The sequence below is a fragment of the Metopolophium dirhodum genome, chromosome 1 (genome assembly GCF_019925205.1).
Source record: "Metopolophium dirhodum isolate CAU chromosome 1, ASM1992520v1, whole genome shotgun sequence".
Lineage (NCBI taxonomy): Eukaryota > Metazoa > Arthropoda > Insecta > Hemiptera > Aphididae > Metopolophium > Metopolophium dirhodum.
The window spans coordinates 19,069,212-19,093,480 of NC_083560.1; the positions used below are offsets into that span (position 1 = coordinate 19,069,212).

At 29.5% G+C, this 24,269-nt stretch overlaps 2 protein-coding genes and 1 pseudogene across 2 annotated transcripts in view; 2 read left to right on the plus strand and 1 right to left on the minus strand.

The window, feature by feature from the left end:
* Nucleotides 1-160: 160 nt before the first annotated feature.
* On the plus strand, nucleotides 161-16,858 carry LOC132936130 (eukaryotic initiation factor 4A-III-like; annotated as a pseudogene).
* Nucleotides 16,859-18,640: 1,782 nt separating this feature from the next.
* On the minus strand, nucleotides 18,641-23,798 carry LOC132936129 (vacuolar protein sorting-associated protein 26C). The gene is made up of 7 exons (XM_061002816.1): nucleotides 23,506-23,798; nucleotides 23,289-23,432; nucleotides 22,985-23,215; nucleotides 22,748-22,903; nucleotides 22,571-22,667; nucleotides 21,209-21,334; nucleotides 18,641-19,046 (listed from the first exon to the last, which is right to left on the minus strand). The coding sequence occupies exons 1-7, from the start codon at nucleotides 23,560-23,562 to the stop codon at nucleotides 18,967-18,969; spliced, it is 891 nt and encodes a 296-aa protein (XP_060858799.1). The 5' UTR covers nucleotides 23,563-23,798; the 3' UTR covers nucleotides 18,641-18,966.
* A 155-nt stretch (nucleotides 23,799-23,953) lies between these two features.
* LOC132936367 (uncharacterized) overlaps nucleotides 23,954-24,269 on the plus strand; it is a 35,309-nt gene continuing 34,993 nt past the window's right edge. Inside the window, exon 1 of the mRNA XM_061003088.1 lies at nucleotides 23,954-24,253. The gene's annotated coding sequence lies outside the window, so the exon portion shown is untranslated. The remainder of the gene's footprint in view (nucleotides 24,254-24,269) is intronic.

The following is a 24,269-nucleotide window of genomic DNA, read 5'->3' on the forward strand; positions in this document are numbered from 1 at the left end:
AGTACAACAGTGCGACGGCGAAGCGTTACCGCCATCGGTCCTCACCCCTCGCCCTCCGACCGCCGACCAACGGTCCCTGGCGGCAGGCGCCGGCGGCCGAGCGTGGAATTCCTCGGCGTCCGCGTCCAATGGCCATTAGGCAATAATCAATATCCTACGTGTTGCATTCTCGTTCGCCGCGTGCCGTTCGTTTTCCACTCCATGACCGGCCACAAGCGACGCGCATAATAATATTATCCTGTGGTTACGGGGGGACGTCTATGCGGGTAACCATTAACCGGGTATACCGTGTTCACAATATCGATGGTCCCTGCTCGACATACTGCCCGGCCCGCGTCAAATGACCGGTTCAAAATTTCGAAATTTCGAATTTTATTCAGAATCTCGCGGGAGACACCATCCGCTGTCGCGGCCGGTCGCCGTCGCTCATCTATCAGAAATAGCGCAATGGTCGTACGACGGGAGAGAGGCGACCGGCTGCCTGATCACTTCTTGCGCATCCAGTACGCGTCCAGCGAAGGTGTTGAAGTGCTGTCCGGCTTCGACCAGATGAACCTCCGGGAAGACCTCATCCGAGGCATATACGCGTACGGTAAGTCTCGTCTAACCCCGCCGCCTATGCCCGATTGGGACGCGCCACATGTATAATATACATGTGTAGTAACCTTTTGCTGTTTAGATTTTTAACGGCCTTGGGCCATCCAACAGCGCGCCATAAAGCCGATTGTCAATGGACACGATGTTATAGCTCGAGCCCAATCGGGCACCGGCAAGACGGCACGATTTCCATCGCCATTATGTTACAGTCCGTCGACATGCAGCTCAGAGACACACAGGCGTTGTGTCTTTCGCCGACCCGAGAGCTGACCGTACGAATTCAAAAGGTTTGTGTCGAATGCCGAGTGTTTTTCACCCTATTCGTCGTGACCATTTTGTGTAATACCGAGTGCAACAAAAATTATAAGTATAACAAGTCTAAGTGACCCAGCCGAGTTCTTGATTTTATCTTAAATTCATATGAAAACGTCAAACAATAAAATTTATATGTGTACATTTAAATTTGTAAAATATTCTGTCTTGAGGCCCTTTTTATGATGGGCCATGCACCAGTAAGAATTGTGTCTCACACGTGTAGAATATACCTAGTAGGTAATAACTTATTTCCTTATTTAACTCATTATGATTAGGTATATTATTGAAATTAAAATGTATCATTATAATATCTATTATAACAGTTTTAATGTAGGAACACACACACACAGAGCCCATAGCACGATTATAAAGAATAATATTATCATCTGGGTTTTGTCAAAAGATTTGTTTTTAATATGTTGATTTTTAAGATATTTTTGTTAGTATTTAATTTTTAGTTCTTTATAATTATTGGTTGCTTTCTTAAAAATAAAAATATTAAAAAAAAGCTTCTGACATAACAGATAATATTATTATTTATAATACCTTAATTTCATCAATGTAATTTTCACAATGAATGAATAACGGAAATAGTTTTAACTATTTTAAATGCATGCGGCTCATACAAATGTACGAGTTTGCCCCCTTAATTATAATATTCTCAATCATTTTTTTGTTCCTCGTATAATAAATATATATTTATGAGAATAGTTATTGAAATTAATAATGATACCGGTTTGAACCTCAATTCAAATTGTATTTACTATTTAGTTACTTTAGTAATTTCAAAAGGAAGGGAGGTATGTTAAGCATTATTGCTTAAAGCTTAAATTATTTTTAAATATTTATGTCATCATTTAATGTAATAAATGTAAATGTTAAAAGCTGTTGGACTTAATATTGTTTATTTTACTATTTAGATAAATTATTATCTTTAACTAAAATACCAAATGAAAGTTGATGGTGAAATCTCCACTAGATGTAATGTTTTCTGATATTGTTAAAATATTATTATTAATAACATTAAATACTTTATAGGTACCTACCTACTTTGATTTCATATAATTTTAACCAATTTAAATGCCATTTATCATTAAATTAAAACATTCATAATACATTTTTTTTATTTTAGTTTCTTATAATGATAGCTTAGTTTAGAACTTAAATAATTTATTAATCCAATTAAACTATTATTTAGGTAGTCTTAGGAGATTATTTAAATGTTCATTGTCATGCTTGTATTGGTGGTACCAACCTTGGTGAAGACTTGAGAAAACTGGATTTTGGTCAGCACATTGTTTCTGGAACTCCTGTACTCCTGGACGTGTGATTGGTATGTATAATATAGCAATGTTATTAAAAAAACATATTATTTAACTAAAATTTATTGTTTTTATAGATATGATAAGACGGAAAACATTGCGTACAAGTAACATAAAAATGCTTGTGTTAGATGAAGCAGATGAAATGTTGAACAAATGATTCAAGAGACAATTATATCATATATATCGTTTTTTTGCCATCAAATACTCAGGTATGATTAAACTTAACATTATTTTTGATTCAGTTCAAAATGTTTTATGGTTTTTTTTTTATTATTATTACATTGTCCTCCACATCTATGGCTATTGGATGTTGTAACAATACATTACATAATAATGTTTTCTGGTTTTATTTATTTCCTTAGGTGATTTTAGTATCTGCTACAATGCCACATGAAATATTATAAATGCCTAATAAATTCATGACCAATCCTATTAGGATATTAATCAAACAGTTTGTATACGTATATTTTTAAGAGACAAAAAGTCAAACATAACATATAACTATTAATTATATTTGTAGTAATTAACTGACTCTTGAAGGTATAAAACAATTCTTTGTAGCAGTTGAATGCGAGGAATAGAAATTTGACACATTTTGTGATCTTTATGATAATCTAACAATAAGTCAAGCAGTAATTTTTTGTTAAAAAACGAAGGTTAGTGATTTGTTGTAAAATAAATGAAAATTATTACTAACCTATACCTCATTATTATTGTCTATTTAGGTAGATTGGCTCTATGAGAAGATGAGGGCATCTAATTTTACCGTCAGTTCAATGCATGGAGACATGCTACAAAAAGAAAGGGATGCAATAATGAAAGAATTTCATTCTGGACAAACGTAAGTGTTTCCTAGCTATAAGCAATTAGGCTATATCAACTTTAAGGACTATATTGTTATCAGAGGTATTTAAACTTTTTATCCAACTGCTATTTTGTGTCTTAAGAGGACACCACGCGGATTTCTGTTGTCTCTGTCTAAGTTGATGTTAGGGGGAATTAAAAAAAAAGTTTAACGTAAATTCATAATATATTTCTTTATGAGCGTCTGAAGATAGATGTTTGACAAAATTCTTCAAAATCACGAAAATTTGCCATTTATTTTGAGCTGTTGATTCATAAAAAAATTTTCTATTTATATCTAAGCCTTGAAATTTGCATACAAGAACTCCCTTAAGATTCTCTAAATTTAACAAAAAAAATTACCAGAAAGTCAAATTAATTTTTATGAGCGTTTGAAGTTAGAAATTGGATATTCACCTGTAAATTAACAAATTTATAAAACAATTTTCTTATATTGTTGTTATTTAAAAATTATTAACCGTAGGTACTTGAAGTTTACATTAAGAGGACGTCGCACCCGCATGTGTTGTATCCGTCTTATACACAAACGACATCGCAAAGTTTCGTTCGATAATTTCAATAGGTAGTGTGCCGTTAGTTTTGATGTTACAGTGAATTTACCTATTATCAAACTTTTAAATAACAACATTATCTGTGACCTCTCTTTGGTTTTTGATTATATTTTAATTTTTAAGTGAGTTATGAGTATGTCACATATTAATTTTCTTGTATGCTCATAATTCACTTCAAAACTAAAATATAGTAAAAAACCAACGAGAGATGTTCTTGCTTAAAAAGTTTGATAATATGACAATTCACTCTAATATCAAAACTTACTGCACACTATTGAAACTAGTGAACGAAAATTAGCTATGTTGTCCGTGTGTAAAATTTTAAATCAATAATAATAATAATAATAATAATATTTATTGTCACCAAATTATAACAATTAGAAACAATTTATGAGTAACAAAACAAAAAATTACATTAAAATACATTGGTTCTCTTTTCAAAAGCTGAGCTTGTGCTGAAAAGAGGGAATTGTGATACAGATTTAGATATTATTGATTATGATCGTTATTGACAAATAATAAAGCAAAAAAAGAACAAAATAAATAGGTAGAGTATGCACAAGAAAGTTAATAAAAGAAAGGATAAAGAACAATTAGTAGTTGCATTATAAAGGCTATAGCCTATATGATATATATATATTATCGTAAGTAAATAAAATGTTAAGATAGCATATTCTGTGGTTTATAATATACTGGTATTATTAGAAGATTAAATAGAATTATTTGATAATAGTAATTAATTTTAACACAAATTTAACTATTAACAGTGAAAAATAATATTAATTAATTTCTAAATTAAAGTATAGATTATTGAGACAGAGCATTATTTATATATTTTTTATACATCTTGAAACTCTTAAAGTTATGAATATTAAAATTATAAATAGTACAGTATTGAATGAATTTATATCTAGGGCTTTGTTGCCCAAATACTGTGTTCATTTTAGGTACGACGACATTAGTATTAATCTTAAAGCGAGTATTGTAATCATGACACGGAATATCAATACATTTTTTCATATCATAAAATAGTAAGCAAATGTTTTTTGTATACAGTGATTTTAAATTTAATATATTTAGCTCTTTGTATAAATTAACTGTAGGAAATAACGTAGGTTTATAAAAATAAATTTAAGAAGTGAGTTCAAAGTGACTTCAAGATTCGTAAAGTGAGTGTGATATGTCCCTCCCCAAAAAGAAATTCCATAAGAAAGAATTTATTGTATTAATGCATAGTAAGTTAATTTTTTTAATTTGAAGTTTAAAACAGATTTAAGAGATTTATATACATAGAAAAATTTTCTAAGTGAATTATTTAAATAGTTTATATGAATATCCCATTTTAACTTATCATCAATAAATATTCCAAGATATTTAACATGGTTTACTCTTTTTAATTCACTACATTTGTATACATTATTTTTAGTATTATTGTTGATACAACTATTAGTATGAGCAATGATTTTATAATTATTTAAATGTATAGATTTTTGTATACCAAAGTGAATGTAATTAGTTTTTTCACTATTAATCTCTAGTGAATTATTATCTAGCCAGCTTTTAACAATACGAAAACTTTTCTCAGCCATTTTATATAAATTATTTATACACGAACTCTTTAATAAGATGACGGTATCATCAGCAAAACAAATTATGTTTCCAGGAGAATCTTGATTAAGAAGTCCATTAATGTATATTATGAATAATATCGGTCCTAATACGGTACCTTGTGGCACTGAGTAATCAATTTCTTGTACATTACTATAATAATCATCTATTTTAACTCTTTGTGCTCGACCATTTAGGTATGACTTAAATAAATTATAAGCAGCACCTCTTATTCCACAGTAATACAGTTTTTCGAGAAGAATTGTATGATCAACTGAATCAAAAGCTTTCTTAATATCTAAAAAAATTCCAAGAACATGTTGCTCGTTATCTAGATTTTCATATATATATTGAGTGGTTTTGTATAGTGCATTATTAATCGAAATATTACTTCGGAAACCAAATTGATTATTGTGAAAAAAATTATGTTTGTTTAAAAAGTCTAGTAACCTACTTTTAAGGCACTTTTCAAATAATTTAGACAGAGTTAAAGTGAGCGATATAAGCCTGTAATTCGAACATTTACTTTTATCGCCATTTTTGTAAATAGGTATAACTTTGGATTCTTTAAATGATTTAGGGAATTTCTCATTAGAAATAAAGCTATTAAATATTATAGATAAGGGTACAGCTATAGCATTTGACGTTTTTTTAAGAATATAATTAGATATCGAGTTTTTAGAAAAGGAATTGAAATTTTTAATACTATTTAATAGGTTAAGGACTTCAAGTGTTTCAATTGGTTTTAAAAATATAGTTTCAGAAATATAACAGTTTTTGTTTAGTGTATCAAAACTTATAGGTTGGAAATTGCTAATCTTAATATTATTAGAAATTACGCTGCCGACTTTAGAGAAGAAACTATTAAACTCGTGTGCTATGTTTTGCTTTCCAGTTATTTTTTCACCATCGTTATTTCTTTGATTGCTAACATTCGATTTTTTTGATTTATTAGTGTATGATACATCTTTAATTAAATTCCATATTTTTTTAGAATCTGAGCCCTCAAGATTTATAAGATTTTGATAGTAAAGGTTCCTGGCTAGCTTAATTGTATTATTCAATATGTTCCTATATTTAACGTATTTACATTTAAGTAACGTATTGAATGGTTGTTTGAGTGATTTCTTATATAATTTTTCTCGATTTCTTATTGACGTAATTAACCCTTTAGTAATCCATTGTTTAATTTTTTTATTTTTAGATTTACAATGCTTAATATTGGTCGAGGGTGAAATAATAAACGAGTTTAGCACCTGATTAAATTTTTCAAGCATATTATCTACACAATTATAATGATTTAGCCAATCCCAATTCTCGGTACTAATTAGCATATTAAGATGGTCAAAGTTAATAAGGATCCGTTCAGTATAATTAATACTATTGTTTCTATCGATGAGAGGCAGTATCTCGTTAATAATAATAGTGCTAAAGTGATCAGTTATATTACATTTAAGGATATATGCAGTAAATGTACTACCATTTATGATAGCGTGATCAGCTATAGTCTTAGATTGTTTTACAAAAATATGGTCAATACATGTTTTAGAATTACCATTAACTCTAGTGAAATCGTTAATTGCAGAGGTAAATCCAAACTTGGCCATTGTATTAAGATATGCATTAGATTCGAATAAATTGGAAAACAAATTGATGTTAATATCACCACAGATTATATGATTACTTTTAAAATCATTATCTGAAAGATAGTCATCTAATGAGGTAATAAACTGTTTAGTATTATAACATTGTGACCGATATATACCTGTAACTTTATACTGAAACCCACCTTTATTTACTGATAATTGTATTGAACTGCAGTTATCAACAATTTGAGTAGAAATGTTGTCAAATGTACAGTCATCACTAATAAGTATGGAAACCCCATCCGATTTATTTATTAATCCTAAAGAATGAAACACTTGGTATCCATTAATTTTTATATCACACTTGTCTTTCATCCATGTCTCACTTAAAACTATTATATCAAATCTGTTGTTTATGGAACTTAAGTATGTTATTAGTTCATTAATATGTGCTTTAAGGCTACTAATGTTCATCGAAAAAACACTAATACAGTTTTTATTAAATTTTATATTGTCAATATAATTAACTGATATAGTTTTAACATTGTTAATATCCATAATATTGTTAAGTAAAAAATTGATATCGGTATTATTCATAAAATAAAAATAAAATACTAAAATTGATTAAGTTTTTGACTAACGATGAGGCTTAATTATCATTCCATAGTTGATCAAATGATTTTTCGGTATCAATTGCCATTCATTGGGACAGATTAGTAATACGCGTACCATACATACCTTCCGCTTTTTTCATAAAGACTCCACTTCCGTTTGCCCAGACATAATCATACTTATATTTTTTAGATATTTGTTTTGCAAGCCAATACATTTTTCTATTCACAGCAGATAATTGTTCATTCACATAAATGTGATTTTCAGGAAAACTATTACGTATTTCTTTTGCTAGGATAGAAATTTTCGTCTTAACTCTGGATTTGATGGCGGATAATAAATTATTCTTCACTTCTTTATTGTTAAATTCAACGATAACACGACTATTATTTTCATCTTTATGTTTTAAATGGTAAATTTTATTTATGTGTTCTTCTTTTACTTCAACTTTAACAATTTTAGCTAAAGTCGAAATTACAGCCTTTAAATTTTCATTGGTCGTTTTGGGTACACCAGTTATATCTAAGTTGTTAGCAAGTTTTGTTTGTTCTGTAATATTAATATTACCTTTTAAAATATCAATTTCTCGTTGAAATTTAGCAATTTTAGTATCATAAGTATTTAGTCTAGTTTCATTATCATTTACTTTTTTGATTATGCTCTGTAATTTTAAATTATACTCATCCACTTTATCAGATAAAAAGGACATAGATTTTTCAATTGCGTTGTAGGATGTTGTTAGATTATTTAATTTATTTAAAATCTTACTGATCGATGTTTTTATTTCATTAATATCAACCGAAGTTATATTATTAACATTGTTGATGTCAATTATTTTTTCATTTTCTTGACGGTTCTTCCTTGAGGTAACATTTTTTTTAATAATTATATCTTGTTCACATTCATCACATATCCAGTTTAATGGGTCATTTTTGTTTTTATTGTAATTAGACAAACAGTTTTGATGAAAAAATTTTCCACAAAAAGAACACGTGATTTTTTTTGTTGGTGAAACGTTCGATTTACAGACGTTACACGGCATTATAGATAAGAGAGCGAGGACAATTATATTAATCGTAACACAACCGCACTAGACAGACAAAAGATCACAACTGAATTGTTAGTACACATTAAAATACTCATAACTAGTTTTAAATTTAAAATATAACAAAAAGCGTATGTGATTGCCTAGATGATATTCTCATTCTAAATTTAAAAATAGGTCAATTCACTCTAATTTTTAAACCAACAGAGCTAAACGTGATCTACTATGCTGCTGACTGTAAAATTGTCTATGTTACGCACTTGTAAGACGGAGACGACACAGCGGGTGTGGAGACCTCTTAAATGCTCGTGCTTACTTTTTCTATACATGTTAATTATTTTTATAAATATTTAAAAATATTTTGACTTGTTTTGAGTATTTTTATAGACATTTTCAATTTTAGTTTTTTATTCTGTAAATGTCGATAAAATTATATTCGTGGGGTCAATAAGCTTGAAAATTTAACACAAATTTCCTCATAAGTAATAAATAAGCAGTTGACAAATATTAAAAATACAAATGCATTTAAAGTTAAAATGTTTACAAAATCTATCAAAACATCATAAATTTTCAAATTATTTTGTAGTTAAAAAATTAAAAAATATTAATAATTAATAATAATAGTAATATAAATAATTTTTCATTCATGGAAAAAAAATTCCAATTACATCAAATAAAATATAATGTCAGTGGTATATAATGACATTATGTATACAAATAATCTAACAAGTAATGTTATAATAATAGTAAAAGTTTTATATAAATAAAAAACAAAAAATTATAAGTAAATAGTAAATAGTAAACAGCTATGTAGACGTAAAAATATTAAAAGTGGGTGTCGCTCTGCTGTACAGTAGGTTACAAGTGGGCACTGTAATGGATTGTGTTAAATTTGAATTCAATGATATTATTGTCAGTGTAATATTGTTGTATAAGAAAAACGACTCTGAGCGAAGACAGCTTATGATATTACTAAGTATATTTTATGATATTATTGTGAATAAAGTAATTTTATGTAAGTATAACCAATTTACGCAGAACCTTGTTTTAAATTTTCAAACTTTAGCTATTAAAAATAAACATTTTATAAATTTTTAAATTTTAAATTTGATAAATTATGCTTAACTTAAAATACTAATAAAAAAAAATTGTGCCTATGTATTTTTAATATTTTTCAACTACTATAGTAACAATGTACCAGTAGCCTTGTATTAATTGTTCAAGCTTATTGACTCAACAAATACAATTTTATTGACATTCATAGAAAAAAACTAAAAATATTGGAAACCGAAAATGTCCGTAAACAGCTCAAAACAAGTGCATAGAAAATACTAATACAAATGTTATATGAAAATGTCACTTATCTACAGTAATTTTTTATAGAACTACGCAAAAAACTAAAATCAATTTTGGGTAAAAATTCCAGGTTTTCCTTATTTTTTTTTTGTTTTTCAAGGCGATTATTATCTAGGGCTTCCCATAAATTCTTCTTAATTTTAAAGCGATTTATGAGTATTTTAAAATTGTAAATTGTTTGTATACCAAAATACTCATAACTCACTTTAAAATTAAAATATAACAAAAAGCCTATGAGATGCCCCAGATAATATTATTATCTTTAAATTTTAGAAGAGGTAAATTCTCTCTAATTTTTAAACTAATAGAGTTAAACGTGCTCTGCTGAGCTTAAAATTTGCTATGTTATGCACTTGTAAGATGGAGACAACAAATGTTGGTGTAACGTCCTCTTAATTAAAGTGATTATTTACAACTTACAAGTACTTAATTGTATATTATAAAATGAACATCAAATAATATATTACCCTGAGGTAGTATTTATAATATATATTTATATCATTATCTTATTTTATTAACTCATTTATTCATATTGTATATACTATATACATTTTTTGTTTATTTCTTTTTTAGGATTGGCCGTTCTGGAAGATTTGGTCGCATTGGTGTGGCAATTATTTTTGTTAAGCTCGATAACTAAAATTTTACGTGATATTGAACAATATTATTCAACACGGATCGATGAAATGCCTATGAATAGTGAGTAACAATTATTTGTTTTTTGTGTAATTGATTAACAATAAGTGTGCCTTAGACACATACGACATACCTATAAGAGAACGCTACTCGGACATTTGTCGTCTCTGTCTTACAAGTGCGCATCATAGCAAATTCTATGCTCAGCAGATCACGTTTAGCTCTGTTAGTTTAACAATTAGAATTAATTGACCTATAATGAAACTCGATGGTAAGAACCTTGTATGGGTTTCCATATGCTTTTTTTTTATGAAAGTTAAATTGGTTAGTAACTTGTGCGTATATAATATAGCGTAAATTAAAAATGCTCATAATTTGCTTAAAAACTGAATAATTGTAAAAAAACAAACATACAAACACAGATAACATTCTTACCATCAAGTTTTATAATTGGTCGATACACTCTAATTTTTAAACTAACTGAACTAAACATGATCTGCTGAGCGTAAATTTGCTATGTTACACACTTGTAAGACGGAGGGTGAGGCATCATCTTAAAATATGATAAAAAGCCAGAGATGTCCTAGATAATAATCTTATCTTAAAATCTTATAATTCACTCTAATTTTTAAACTAATAGAGTTAAACGTGAGCGAAAAATATCTATGTTACACACTTTTAAGACAGAGACAACAAAATATGGATGTGTAGCGTCCTCTTAATAAATACTTATGATTTTGTACATATCTATTTTTAACTGAATTTTGTTTTTGTAATGGTTACGAATATTTACATAACATAATGTCAACATTAAATAATATTGTTATTATTTTCAGTTGATGATATGATTTGAAGACCCACAATCCAGCCTAATATTTTTGATACCGTCAAATGGTACAACTTGGGACATGCGTTCAACTTCGGACAGGAAAATTAATTTTACGTTAATTCGTTGTGGCTGCACGATATTTGAGATAATCAACTTTTTTTTTTATCATTATCTACACAAAATTATTTATGAACTCAATGAGATACAGCCCAAAACACAAATAATAACGTCTCCCTATTTTTATACAGCATACAGTCTCAAATATCTCTTTTATTACTTGTTCTAAAAATGATAAAATATACCCTAATGTATTTTTAATGCCATAATCTTATTTTAATGAATTAAGTCTCTTTGAAATTTCGGTAGAATTATTAATAATAGTGCTATTATAGACATCTTGTTTTAAATTTTCTGCAATTTGATTTAAATGATCTTTCGTACCTTTAACTATAGTAGGTAAAACCGAAATACATAACTTGGGAGCTTGTAATATTAAACTTAAATTAGAAACGGTACCTAGTATTTCGTCCAATTCACTCAACAATATAATAAAACTTTCTTCGCGGAGACTTAACTAAATCCCACCTGCTAATGAGGCTAAATCAGCACCATCTTGATGTATATGTTCACAAGTTGTAGCAATAGCAATATACGACTGTTTGATTGCATGGACAATTTTGTAGTGGCTTAACCAACAGATTTCTATATCCTCTGGTATTTTTAAAACAGGATCATTAATTATAGCTTGCACTCTGTGAAGTATTTCCTCACGTTTGGGCAATTGGTGAAATAATTTATAGATATCTTTTAAGACATGAAACACGCGTTTAATTTTTGGAAATTTATTACGCATACTAGTTAGTGCAAGTGATAATATATGTGCTCGATAATGTATATAAGGAACTTCCCTTCCAGCTTTTTCACTAACAAGTTTACGAACTCCAATTTTATTGCCCGACATGTTTGCAGCCCCATCAAAATCAAAGGCAATAATATTTTGGTAAGATAGATTGTGTTTTGTTCATTCAGAACTTATTTCGTTTACGATTTATGGGCTTTAGTATCAGATAAATCTCTACCAAGAAATTGTTCAACTGGTTGATTATTTTTAACAAAACGAATACATATAGATGATTCAGATTTATTGTTAACATTTGTGCTTTTATCGGCCTTTAAAGAAAATTTTTTTCCAATAACTTCATTATTTTATTTCTTATATAATATTTCTGATGCACAACATAAAAGCTCACTAGCTGTAACATTGCTAATATATGTAGGTCTATCACTATTTGTGACGATTCTATTTTCAAATGATTCACTACTTTTCACAATTAATCGTTTAACTAAAGGTTCATATTTGGTTGTGTGTGCTATTTCTTCTTTAGCCAAAAAATAAATTGAGCGACATAAGATAGAGAAATGTTTTCTATTGATTTTACATTCTTCGGAACTTTGATTTAGAATTTGGCAATAAACAGGATTTTTGAGAATACCAATATCAGTCTTTCTTACTCTATACTGTGAATATGTGATGCAGAATTGTTGTGTTTGTTTAATTTACCATCTTTTCCCAGTGCTTTTTTAAAATTATTAAATGGTGATTTGATTTAATAGAAACTCTTTCTGTGCATGTCAATAGTACGGAATCATTAACAGCATGTTTTTCACATAATTTGCAAAAAGCACCATTAAGTTGAACATAAAAATAAAGCCTAAAGCCATGGAAAATCTTTTTTCTTTACCTTTTTTTGTAGATGTAGGCGTAGGCAATTCATCTAAATCCGTGTTAATCATTTCATGATGAGAATCATGGGGCCCTGAAGTATTAATTATTTTATTTTGTGAAAAAAAACCTGATATTTTTGTCACGTATCAACAAACAGGTACAAATAACTAGGCAGCACTGATTAAACTTATTATTTGAGTCACCACGGACATTAGTAGGTAGGTCTAGGTATGTACCATACGTAGTTTTAGATTATCCAGCCGTCATCATAAATTGTAATTCGTAATTATTATTTTTCGCTATCTTTCAACTGCTGTAATTTTGGGAAAGTCAGTACATAGTACATATACGGTAAAAAAACATTGATATAAATAAATTATATTTTATTGAACGCCATTAGGTGCAGTAATCGTAACGAGTATTGTGCATTTAATAAATAGGTATATTTTGTTGAAAGTTGTATTTGTCAGGGGGTGCAAAAGAAATTTCAGGGGGGGGGGCATTTGCACCCCCCCCCCCCTGAAGTATACCTGGATTCAACACTGCATGTAACACAACTAGGGACATAGGTACTCATAATTTTTTTATTTATATATATCTTGTATCCTCAAGGAAAGACTCGTTTTTATTTTATTTTATTAACATAGTACACATGTTTTATTTACCTATGTAAAAAAAAATATTTTTAATTTGTTTTTTTTCTATAAATGTATAAATACTTTGAATTTTTTTTCCAAGTACTACAGAACAATATTTTTAAACAGTTTTTATGTGTACCAAGTTGTCATTGGCATTAAAAACATGACTTTTAAGCATTCTTGTAGCATGCTGTGTTCAACTTGGGACAAAAATAAAATAATATACTTAAGTAAAACTAAAATATTTAGAACTATAAAGGTGTTAATAAGCAATCTAAGAGTAAACTTTTGACACCAAAATCAAAAGTGTAGCTATCTTAGTTTAGAAGTTAGCCAGTTGAAAACTGTTCCAAGTTGTATTTATATATATTTTTTTAAATGTTTGTACATTTGCCTCATTCTATCTGTAATATTAAACAAAAATGGATTTAATAAATAATTTGATTAAATTTGTGTTGCACTTTATTGTAATCTGAACTTGTAGATGCTCCTGATCTATTAGCTAAGGTAAATTTTAAGGTTCCAAGTGCTAACTTGTATAAGTTTTCTACGTTCCACAATCTAATGTGTGCGACTAATTATTTATACAACAATCCCGTCTTACAAATGATGTAGATACCTAATGAGGCCCATCACTCCCAAACTATTTTTTTAGTTAAATTTGTATATATTATTTTGATTACTATTTATATTGTTCACGTACGTATATGCAGTGTTGGGTAAATTACTTTTGAAAAGTAATACGATTACGTTACACTAAATATTTTTAATTAAATTACATTTGTTTTGTCCAATATTATTTTTATTATATTATGTTACTTATTCATTCCAAAAATAAGGCATTACTAAGAACATTACTTTTTTTTTTTAATTAATTACCTACAAAAATAGTGCATAATGACTAATAATTGTTCACTTGTTAGGCCTACTCTTGAATACGGCTCTGTCATTTGGGATCCTAATACTGCACAAAACGCAATAATGCTTGAGCGAGTCCAAAATAAATTCTTAAAATATTCCAGTCATGTACTCAGTGTTGAATGTCCTCCTCATAATTATTTACCAGTACGCGAATATCTCAAACTAGATTCACTAGCTGATCGTAGGCATGCTTCTAACCTTACATTTCTATCCAAATTATTAAATGGGCAGATTGACTCACCTCACCTTCTCTCTCTTATTCCTTTAAATGTCCCCCCTCGCTTCACCCGTCAACATACCACTTTTAATTTACCTACCTCCTCCACTAACTATGGTTTAAACCAGTGGTTCTCAACGTTATTTCATTCACGTACCCTTTTACCACTCACCACTATTTCACGTACCCCAAATATCAATTTTGAATATAAATAATGGAAAATAATAATAATAATAATTATTTTTAAGGAAAATTTGGAAATATTTATTTATTTTAATTAGCTTGCGCCAAACAATGTATATAAAAAAAATAATATCAACTAAACAATTTTATTTTAATGTGAACCTTGAGCTTGTTTGCTTGAACTTAATTTTTTGAAACATGTACCACTCACAAATATCATATAACAACTGAATAGTTGACGATTATTAACCGTTCACGTGTAGGTACCTTATATGGCTTATCTGTAATACAGCAATATAACGAGTCTCTACAATTTATTGTCTAAAAATAATCTACAAAAGTTGATCTACTTAAATTATCTACATTCTACACTTCTACAGTGTTCATATTATAACGATAAAATGTTATCGCATTAATAACATTAAATCGCAGACTCTACATTGTAATCAGTACACAATTATTAAATATTTCGTTAATAGCAAACTATTTCAGTTACATTAAATTACACTTTTTCCGCCATTACTCAATTTTCTTTTCGCGTGCCCCTTGAGATCATGCCACGTACCCCTAGGGGTACGCGTACCCCAGGTTGAGACCCGCTGGTTTAAACGAACCACTTCGGCGCTGTATGTCTATTGCCAATTCTGACCCCTCCTTTACCGTCTCACAAACCTAATCAAATATTTATGTATATTTATGTATATGTGTATTTATGTATATTGCACTGTTATATCCCACTATTGTAATAAATTACTTGTATTAATAATAAATGTAAACAGGGCTCACGCCTGTAATGTATGCTAAAAATAAAATAAAATAAATAAGTATTATACAAATATATGGTTTAGCATATAAGTATATCATTGATGATGTAGGTTAATGACTTAATATTCCACATGAACAAAATGTACAAATATTAATTCCTGGGATCTTTGACAATATTGTTGATTATTATCTAAAACTTTTGTAGTCGTAAATTAATTGAATTGATTTTGAATTTTTCTCAAATACACAAGCTGCTAAGCTCCTAGGTTATGACATACATTCTACAATTCTACATTCATAACTTTTTTAATAACATGGGAAATAATTCGCTACAATTGCGTTATTTTAAATATATTATAATAAAATGACTACAGCGTAACTGCAAAAGTAATTTCGTTATAGTAGGTAATATGCGTTATGTAACTAGCTAACACTGTGTAAAGTTGTTTCTAAAAAAATGCAATGGTCAAGCAATAAAAGAAAAAAAAGAAATTTTAGAATATAATAATGTACATTTTGTAACTTAATTATATCAATCATAGAACCACACATAATAGGTATTTTAAATATTATGTTCATCGAATCAATAAAAAGATATAGTTGAATTTATATTCTGGTGGTGAAATGGCTTATAACAGAGGTATTCAAATTGTGGGTTGTGACTCCAAGGGGTACCGTGGTAAGAAGAGAAAAAAAAATAACGATAATAGTTAATATAATATTGTTTTATTCTAAGCATAAAATATTTGACTATAGTTTTCTGATAATATATTCTATCTGTATCAACAATAATTAGAAGGCCCCCACAAAGTATTGTGAAAAGACAAAAGAGCTGTGAAATGAAAATTTTTGAATACCTCTGGTTTATAGGATTAGGTATTAAGTTTTAGGGGTAATTTTATAACTTATCCAGTTCATCTTAGCACTCGGCAACAATTACTAATTTAAAACTGGTGAACAAAAACTAAATTATATTAAAAATATATCATAATTATTCATAATGCAATACCAACTTAAACGATCGGATATTGATGAAATGAAGAAAATTATAAGAACATATTTACTTAGTACACATAATAACACTTATAATACCTAAAATACAAATTTTGAAGCATTAAAAATTATTTTAAAAAGTTTAAAAACAGAACAGGTTTTAAAATAAAATATAATTTATACAATGTTTACACTGTTTAATGTTGCTGTAATTTTTCTTTTGATGGATAATCTAAAATTTAATTAATTGTTTTTAAATAATTTATAAAAATAAAAAAAATTGTTTCCATATATACTCTGAGTTGCATTGAACAGTTAAAGTTGTTTTAATTTCCAAACAAAATCTTTGTCAACAATCACATAATATAATATATTCATGAGTTGCAACTGGAGAATTTCGAAGCAGCCCCATTCCAAGTATATTATATATCTCTGGAGAACCTCCCCTTCACATTCGTAGAATCAAATTAGCTCTAAATTATATTGCTCGCATCCTATCCTCCCCAGAAAACTCAACATTACCATTTTTAATACAAAATTGTTTTGCAAATACATTTTGCTCCAATCCCAATCTAAAAAAACCACTGGGTTTAAGGATGTTATATGAAATGTTATACACCAATATTGATCCAAATTTAATTATCAAACGAGAATGCAGTGTGGTGCCTCCTTGGAGGGTTCCAACATTTCTTGTGGACACCAGTCTAGCGGTTCATAGTAAAAAAGAAACGTTAAATGTTATATATAACAATTTATTCAATGAAATCATGGACTCTTTCCCATCTAAACCACAAATCTATACAAATGCCTCCAAAACAAACTCAGGTGTTGCGATCGCTATCATAAACGGAGAGCAATCCATATCGTATAAATTACCAGACCATAACAGTATATATACGGCGGAATACTTTGCACTCCTGGAAGGAGTCCACCTGGCCATTCAACTACCCGATTCCACCATTAACATTTGTACAGATTCGCTCAGCGCTCTAAACAATCTGAAATATAATTTACACTCAAGCATCCTAGCAATCAAAATAAGCAACATCATTGAAAAAGCCAACAAGAACATACGGTTCATATGGACACCTGGCCATTGTGGAATTGATGGCAATGAGAAAGCTGACAAAGTAGCTCGTGAAGCAGTAAATAACCCTCTGACCGAAATACGCACGTACTCCTCACTCATCGACATCCATAGGAATGTCAACACCTTTTTTACTAATTTATGGGAATCTGAATGGCGTCGTACACCCAATAACAAACTGAGAGAAATAAAAAATACTACCGAATACTGGCCTAAACCCCATGATGAAGTGGTTATCAATAGATTACATATAGGTCACTCAAAGATGTCCCATGGACATCTTATGCGCAGAGAAGAACCAGCAATGTGCCTAACCTGCGGAGAACCTCTCACAGTCAAGCACCTCCTTATCAACTGCCGTATCCATACAGATACCAGAAAAAGTCTAAAATTGCCCGACAACCTCTTTGAAGCCCTCAGCCCTATCCATGACAACACCAACAAAATAATCATATTTTTAAAACAAATTGATATGTATAATTTAATTTAAGAATTTATTGTATAACTATACTCCATTATGTACTAATTACCAATTTTTGTTGCAAGCTAATAACCTTAGCAGTTGATGCTGTACCATGAATAAAAAAAAAAATAAAAAAATATATTCGTATTTTAAAAAACTCAATTCTACATCAACTGACAAAATTTAATTTCAATTATATTTGAAAATTTAAAAACATTAATACCATAAGTATTTTTTTAAATAATTAGTAGACTAAAATTGGTTAAAGCTCTAAGACAAAAATAAATTTGCATAAAATCCAAAATTAACACAAAAAAAACAAATTAAAATTGTGTATATTTATTCTATTATATGAATCACATTTATAACTAATAAAGTTAGTTTTTAACTGATCAAATTGCCATAAAAATCCGTACTTATAACTTAATATTATTTCAATTTGATGACTATAAATCTGTTATTTTCATATAGTATTGTAAGAATGGTTATAGTGAATTTATGAACCCATTATCTGTGATGTTACTCAAGTGAATGGGTTATACAATCTATACCTGCAAGCTATTGTTTGTATTTATATAAAAATGTGTTTGTAACATACATTTAAAATTTTATTTTCAAAAAACTGTATTAACAAGTAACAATTTATAGTTCATCGAAAGAGAGTGATTGGAAAATTTTCAGTCACCAAGTGATCGTCTACAAAAATAACAGAAACATTGACTTCAAACTCTGAAAAAAAAAATTTTTATTAATATTCATATATGCAGGTCATATTATATACACAGTTATACTTTATGTTGATTCCTAGTTAATAAAACAATTAATTAATTGGAATAAAAAATTATGAACCTAAACCAAATCATGCACTTAACAGAAGAGTATATACGATTTTCTTGAGGAGGAAGAGAAGATAAACTTGCCTTAAATTATAATAATTTGTTTAAATCATCAATACAAAACACGTTAGCAAAATTTACGATTATATATAACATACATAACATAATATGTTACCCCATAGGTGTAATTAGATCTTAAAGTTAACATTTTTATAATAAGTAAATGAAGTGGAGGGAATTCCTCCGCTTATGAAGACCGAAGGAAGATGATAAATTATATTTTAATAAAATAGTATAAAATAGTATAAAATATGATTCTGTTTTTAGTAAAAGACTGCTATAAGTGGTCGGCAAGCGCAGCAATCATTATCCGGTCCCTTGTTAGATCAACGAGACTTAAATTATTAATTGTTTGAACATTTATTTTCTGAATATTTAATTAAAATAATAAATTTAATATTATGGAGCGCTACTAAGAATGCTTTTCTTTAAAATGCCAGTGGTTTGTAAAACAAATTATGTGCTCACTTAGCAAACAATTAATCAGAATAAATAATATGCAAATGCATACAAATCCATTCTCTAGTAATTACATATTATTGATTTTTTATATCTGATGATCGCTCTATGCGGAACTCACTGAACCATCATCTAAATATGAAATTCAATATTGATAATATTATGTTTGGATATAGGTGTATCTAGCAAATAATTTCATGGCGGAATTTTTAAACTTGAGTGATAAACAATTTTATATATTATACTTTTTTTGTCCTAAAATTATAATTTTAATTTAAACTAAATGTTCCTTTTGATTTTATTTTTAATATGTCATTAAGATGACGCCACACCCGCATGTGTTGTCTCCATCTTACAAGTGCTTAACATAGCAAATTTACGGTCAGCCGTCATCTTTCATCTCAAGCCTCAACATTATCAGTGTTTGTATGTTGATTTTTATCAATTATTTAGTTTTTAAGTGAGTAATGGGCATTTTTAATTTATGCTATATTATATACATATGACTTGCTAAAATTTTGAACTATTATAAAAAAAATGACATACAAAACAAATACAGATAATGTTCTCACCATCAAGCTTCATAATATGTCGATTCACTCTAGTTTTTAAGCTAACGGATGTAAACGTAATCGGCTGAACGTAAATTTGGTATGTTAACACGTTCAACGCCGCCCGTGATTTCAGAAACGACGGAAAAAACAAAAACTAAAACCACTCATACTTTTAAATTTAGAGTTCATTGTCATTGGCCTATCTTAGTTTCAGAGTTGATTAAAAAAAATCTGCTTTAATTAAAGCGTATATAAACGTATACGTTTTTGACGCGTTACTGGTCTATTGGAATAAACTCTGTTGACGCATATATGCATCAGCAGTGTTAAAAGTGTTAAGCACTTGTAAGACGGAGACAACACATGCCAGTATGGCGTCATCTTAATGACATATCAAAAATATAATTATATTATTACAGATTATATACAACATTGATTCATTAAATGATTCACTAAAATTGAATGAACCAATCCATGGGCATAACATACATAAACTATGTTAAGGAACCATTAGTTCGCTATTAATTCATTAAATTTGTATCAATTTAGCATTACAGTTTTAATTACAGCCCATAAATAGTTTATAACAAAATAAAACCAACAATACACCCAACATAAATAATAGCTTTTAATCAAAATTGAAGCACAGCGATTTATTATATTTACCATTAAATATGCGCTCACTGATTTATATAATAAATATATTTATCTAGTTATACAGTACACAGAAATCTTTGTACAAATGTAAAAATAACTTTGGGTTTTTCATTGCTAGGTATTATAAAATTATACAATCAAAGATCTAATACAAATATGTTGGCCATTTCATAATTTGTTTTAGAAACACTTGAATATAAAAATATCATGTTTGTTTTGGTCGAAATGGGAGTGGAGCCCAAAATATGTCTATAAATATAATAGCTACAATAAATAAATAATTAGTTTAAATCCATGTGAAAATTGTTATTTGTTGTAAAATTACCTATTTTAAAATTTGTTGTTTTCGTGGTGGAACAAGAAAATAACCTTGGAAATATCATGTAAATTGGAATTGAGATACCCGTTGATACATTTCCTTCAGCAACTTGAATATTTTGAATTTCAGTGGCTATAAAATTGTTTAAGTAGGTAATGCAATTAATACAATTTTGACTTTAACTTAAAAAAGCAGACAACACAAATAAATGTTTTCATCAAACTATTATTTAATATTAAATTATTGTAATATTAGAAAAATTAAAAACAATTTAGTCAAAATTCAATGTAAAAATAAAAATAATTACTTAAGAAGATATTGGGGTATTAAGAATGATTATGTGACGTCATTGGGTTAGGTTATGCCTATATTATATGTGTAAAAATTGCTCACTTTATACAATGATTTGATTTTTGAAGTTTGCTTTACTTATACATTGGTGACCTTGTGCTTAAGACAAATTAGTAAAAGAATTTCAATAAAACGTTTAATTTTTTTGAAATATTGTAAATACTGAGATAATGGCCAGTGCACTATATTGTGTTGCAATAAGTAACTGCTGTGGTTACAAAGGCGTAAAAAATGAAAATTATTATTTTAAGAGGATGTCAGCGCACAATTTGTTTTCTCTCTCTGACCCACGCGCAACATAGACAAAACGCATTTGCGCAGAATCGTTTTTCCTATGTATTTAAGTAATTTTAGAATAAAATCACCCATTACAAAAAAGACATAGAATAATATTTTAGAGCGAATGATATATCGGTTTTATGTTTTATTGTTATTTGACGTTATATTCGACTTTCAAAATAAACAAAAATTTTTTGTAAATTTAAATTATGTTTAAATTGTTTTGAAACAATATTTAGAGAAATCGATATGTCATTCCCTCAAAAATATTATTCTCTATCTTATTTGTAATGAGTGATTTTACTCTAAGATTACTTAAAAACATAGAAAAAACGATTCTGCGGAAATGCATTTTGTTATGAAGCGCGTGGGAGAGAAACCAAATAGTGCCCTGACATCCTCTTAAATATTTTACTATTTAAAAGTTAACACTTTAGACAAATTCTGGACCCATAAACATCTTCAGTGTATAAATGCACATCAAATATTCAAATATAATTTAAGGGTAAGTAAATTATTGTGTGAAGCAAGAGACTTTTACATCTATTAAATAGGGAGTTATGGCGAGCACCGCTCAATGACGTCACGGATCTTTATTCAATTTCTCATAGCTCAACTCATTGAATAATGTGAGTAGAAACGTTAAACATAGGTATACCATTTTTCTTAGAGTTGAACATTTTTTAAAAACTTTTTTTTTGTGTTATATGCTCTTTTAAGTGAGATGAGAAGATTTACCATCTTTTGAAAAACCTTCTGCACAACCACAGGTCTCAACGCGCACCAATTGTACATCTATTGATTTAATGGGGATATCAGAATGTTCAATTTTCATCTAGAAATGTATAAACAAATATTTAAAGTAACTATAAAGTATGAATAATTGAATGCAGTATACATCTCATATTATCTCACTTCTCCAGTAAATGGCTGCATAATTGAACAGATAACCGAATCGATCGAACCAACAATATGAAACTTTGGTATGTTGGAACTATCATTTACATTTGCCAAAGTATTTTGATTTATCACAAATTTGTCCACTTTAGACGACAGCATATTTAAGCATGGCTAAAAGAAACCGTAACAAATAAGAACACTCTTTTACATTTTATGAGGAACGGCTTTGGTCGTCCGCCAACGTTTACATACATTATTTTCGACGACAAACTCTAGCGTTTTGTGAATGTCCTTGTTCAGGAAATTCCTCTTGATGACGGCCTTTAGCAGGTACTGGACATTAATGAACACACCATGATAAGACTCGTACAGCACTTTGTTCAGGAGTGGCGTGACTGGCGCTTCAAACGGTATTTCGGTGATACCACTCGGAAAGCGGCCGGCGCGGGCTATTTCTAACGAGCACATCATCAACTGCACCGGCTGAAAATACGTCGACAACCGTGGGTAAATATAGTGGTGGCGACGAGACATGGTCGCGCGTATACATGCATACCTTGACAGAATTGTAGAAAGCATCAAAAGCGCCTACGTTCTGCGTGCTGATCTGTAAGTCGACCGTGCCTTCGATGGTCATGAAGACGCCTTCGTGTTTGACGTCCGTCGGCGTGTCGATGGCCACCACCCCGGCGATCGTGTCCTGCGAACATTCGTACCAATTACCTACGATATCATTGACGACCATCGCGGACGAGAGTCAGCGGCGTACTTACGCCTTCGCGATACACCTTGTTCGACCGCTTCAGTTGTATGTCCAAGTTTACGGCCATGGCTACGGTTGCGAGGAATTCCGTGAAGCAAACCCGTAGTCGGCGGCGGTCAGCTCCGTTGTACAGTAACGCGACGCAAGTCTGATGTGGCACTACCGTCGGACATGCAAAATGTGTTTACATAATATTATTTCGTATAATTGTATGTATTTTACATTAGTCGACACGGGGTAACAGGCGGCTGTGGTACGACTTTATAATATTGTGTTATTATTTTAATAGCAATTTTAAGACGTAATAATCACTATCATTTTTATCACTTGTTATTATAATCATTTTTTAAAATGCTGTTATCGTAATGTCGGTGATGAGTGATAACAACGTTTGTTGGACACTGATAGCAATGTGATAACGACGTCTTATACCGCGAAATTACTAATTGATAATAAGTAATAACTAATAGTTAAAATAATATTATTGTATTTTGTCCAGTCTAATAACTTCAGATGTTTACTTAGGCGACGTTTCAATATTGGCCGTATCTTCGAGGTTCAACGCAGTCACACCTCAAGATCAATAAGTTTCGACTCTCAAAAATTCGCATTTCGATCTGAAGATCAAAAAATCGACTGAAACCGGTAGTCGTAAGGAGTTACCTACAACTTGTTATATACCCAACTTTCTCACCATCTAGGTGAGCCCTTATCCGAGAGGTCCGTACATTCTCGAGTTTTCTGACCGTAGCCGGCAGGTGTGTGAGTGGTCAT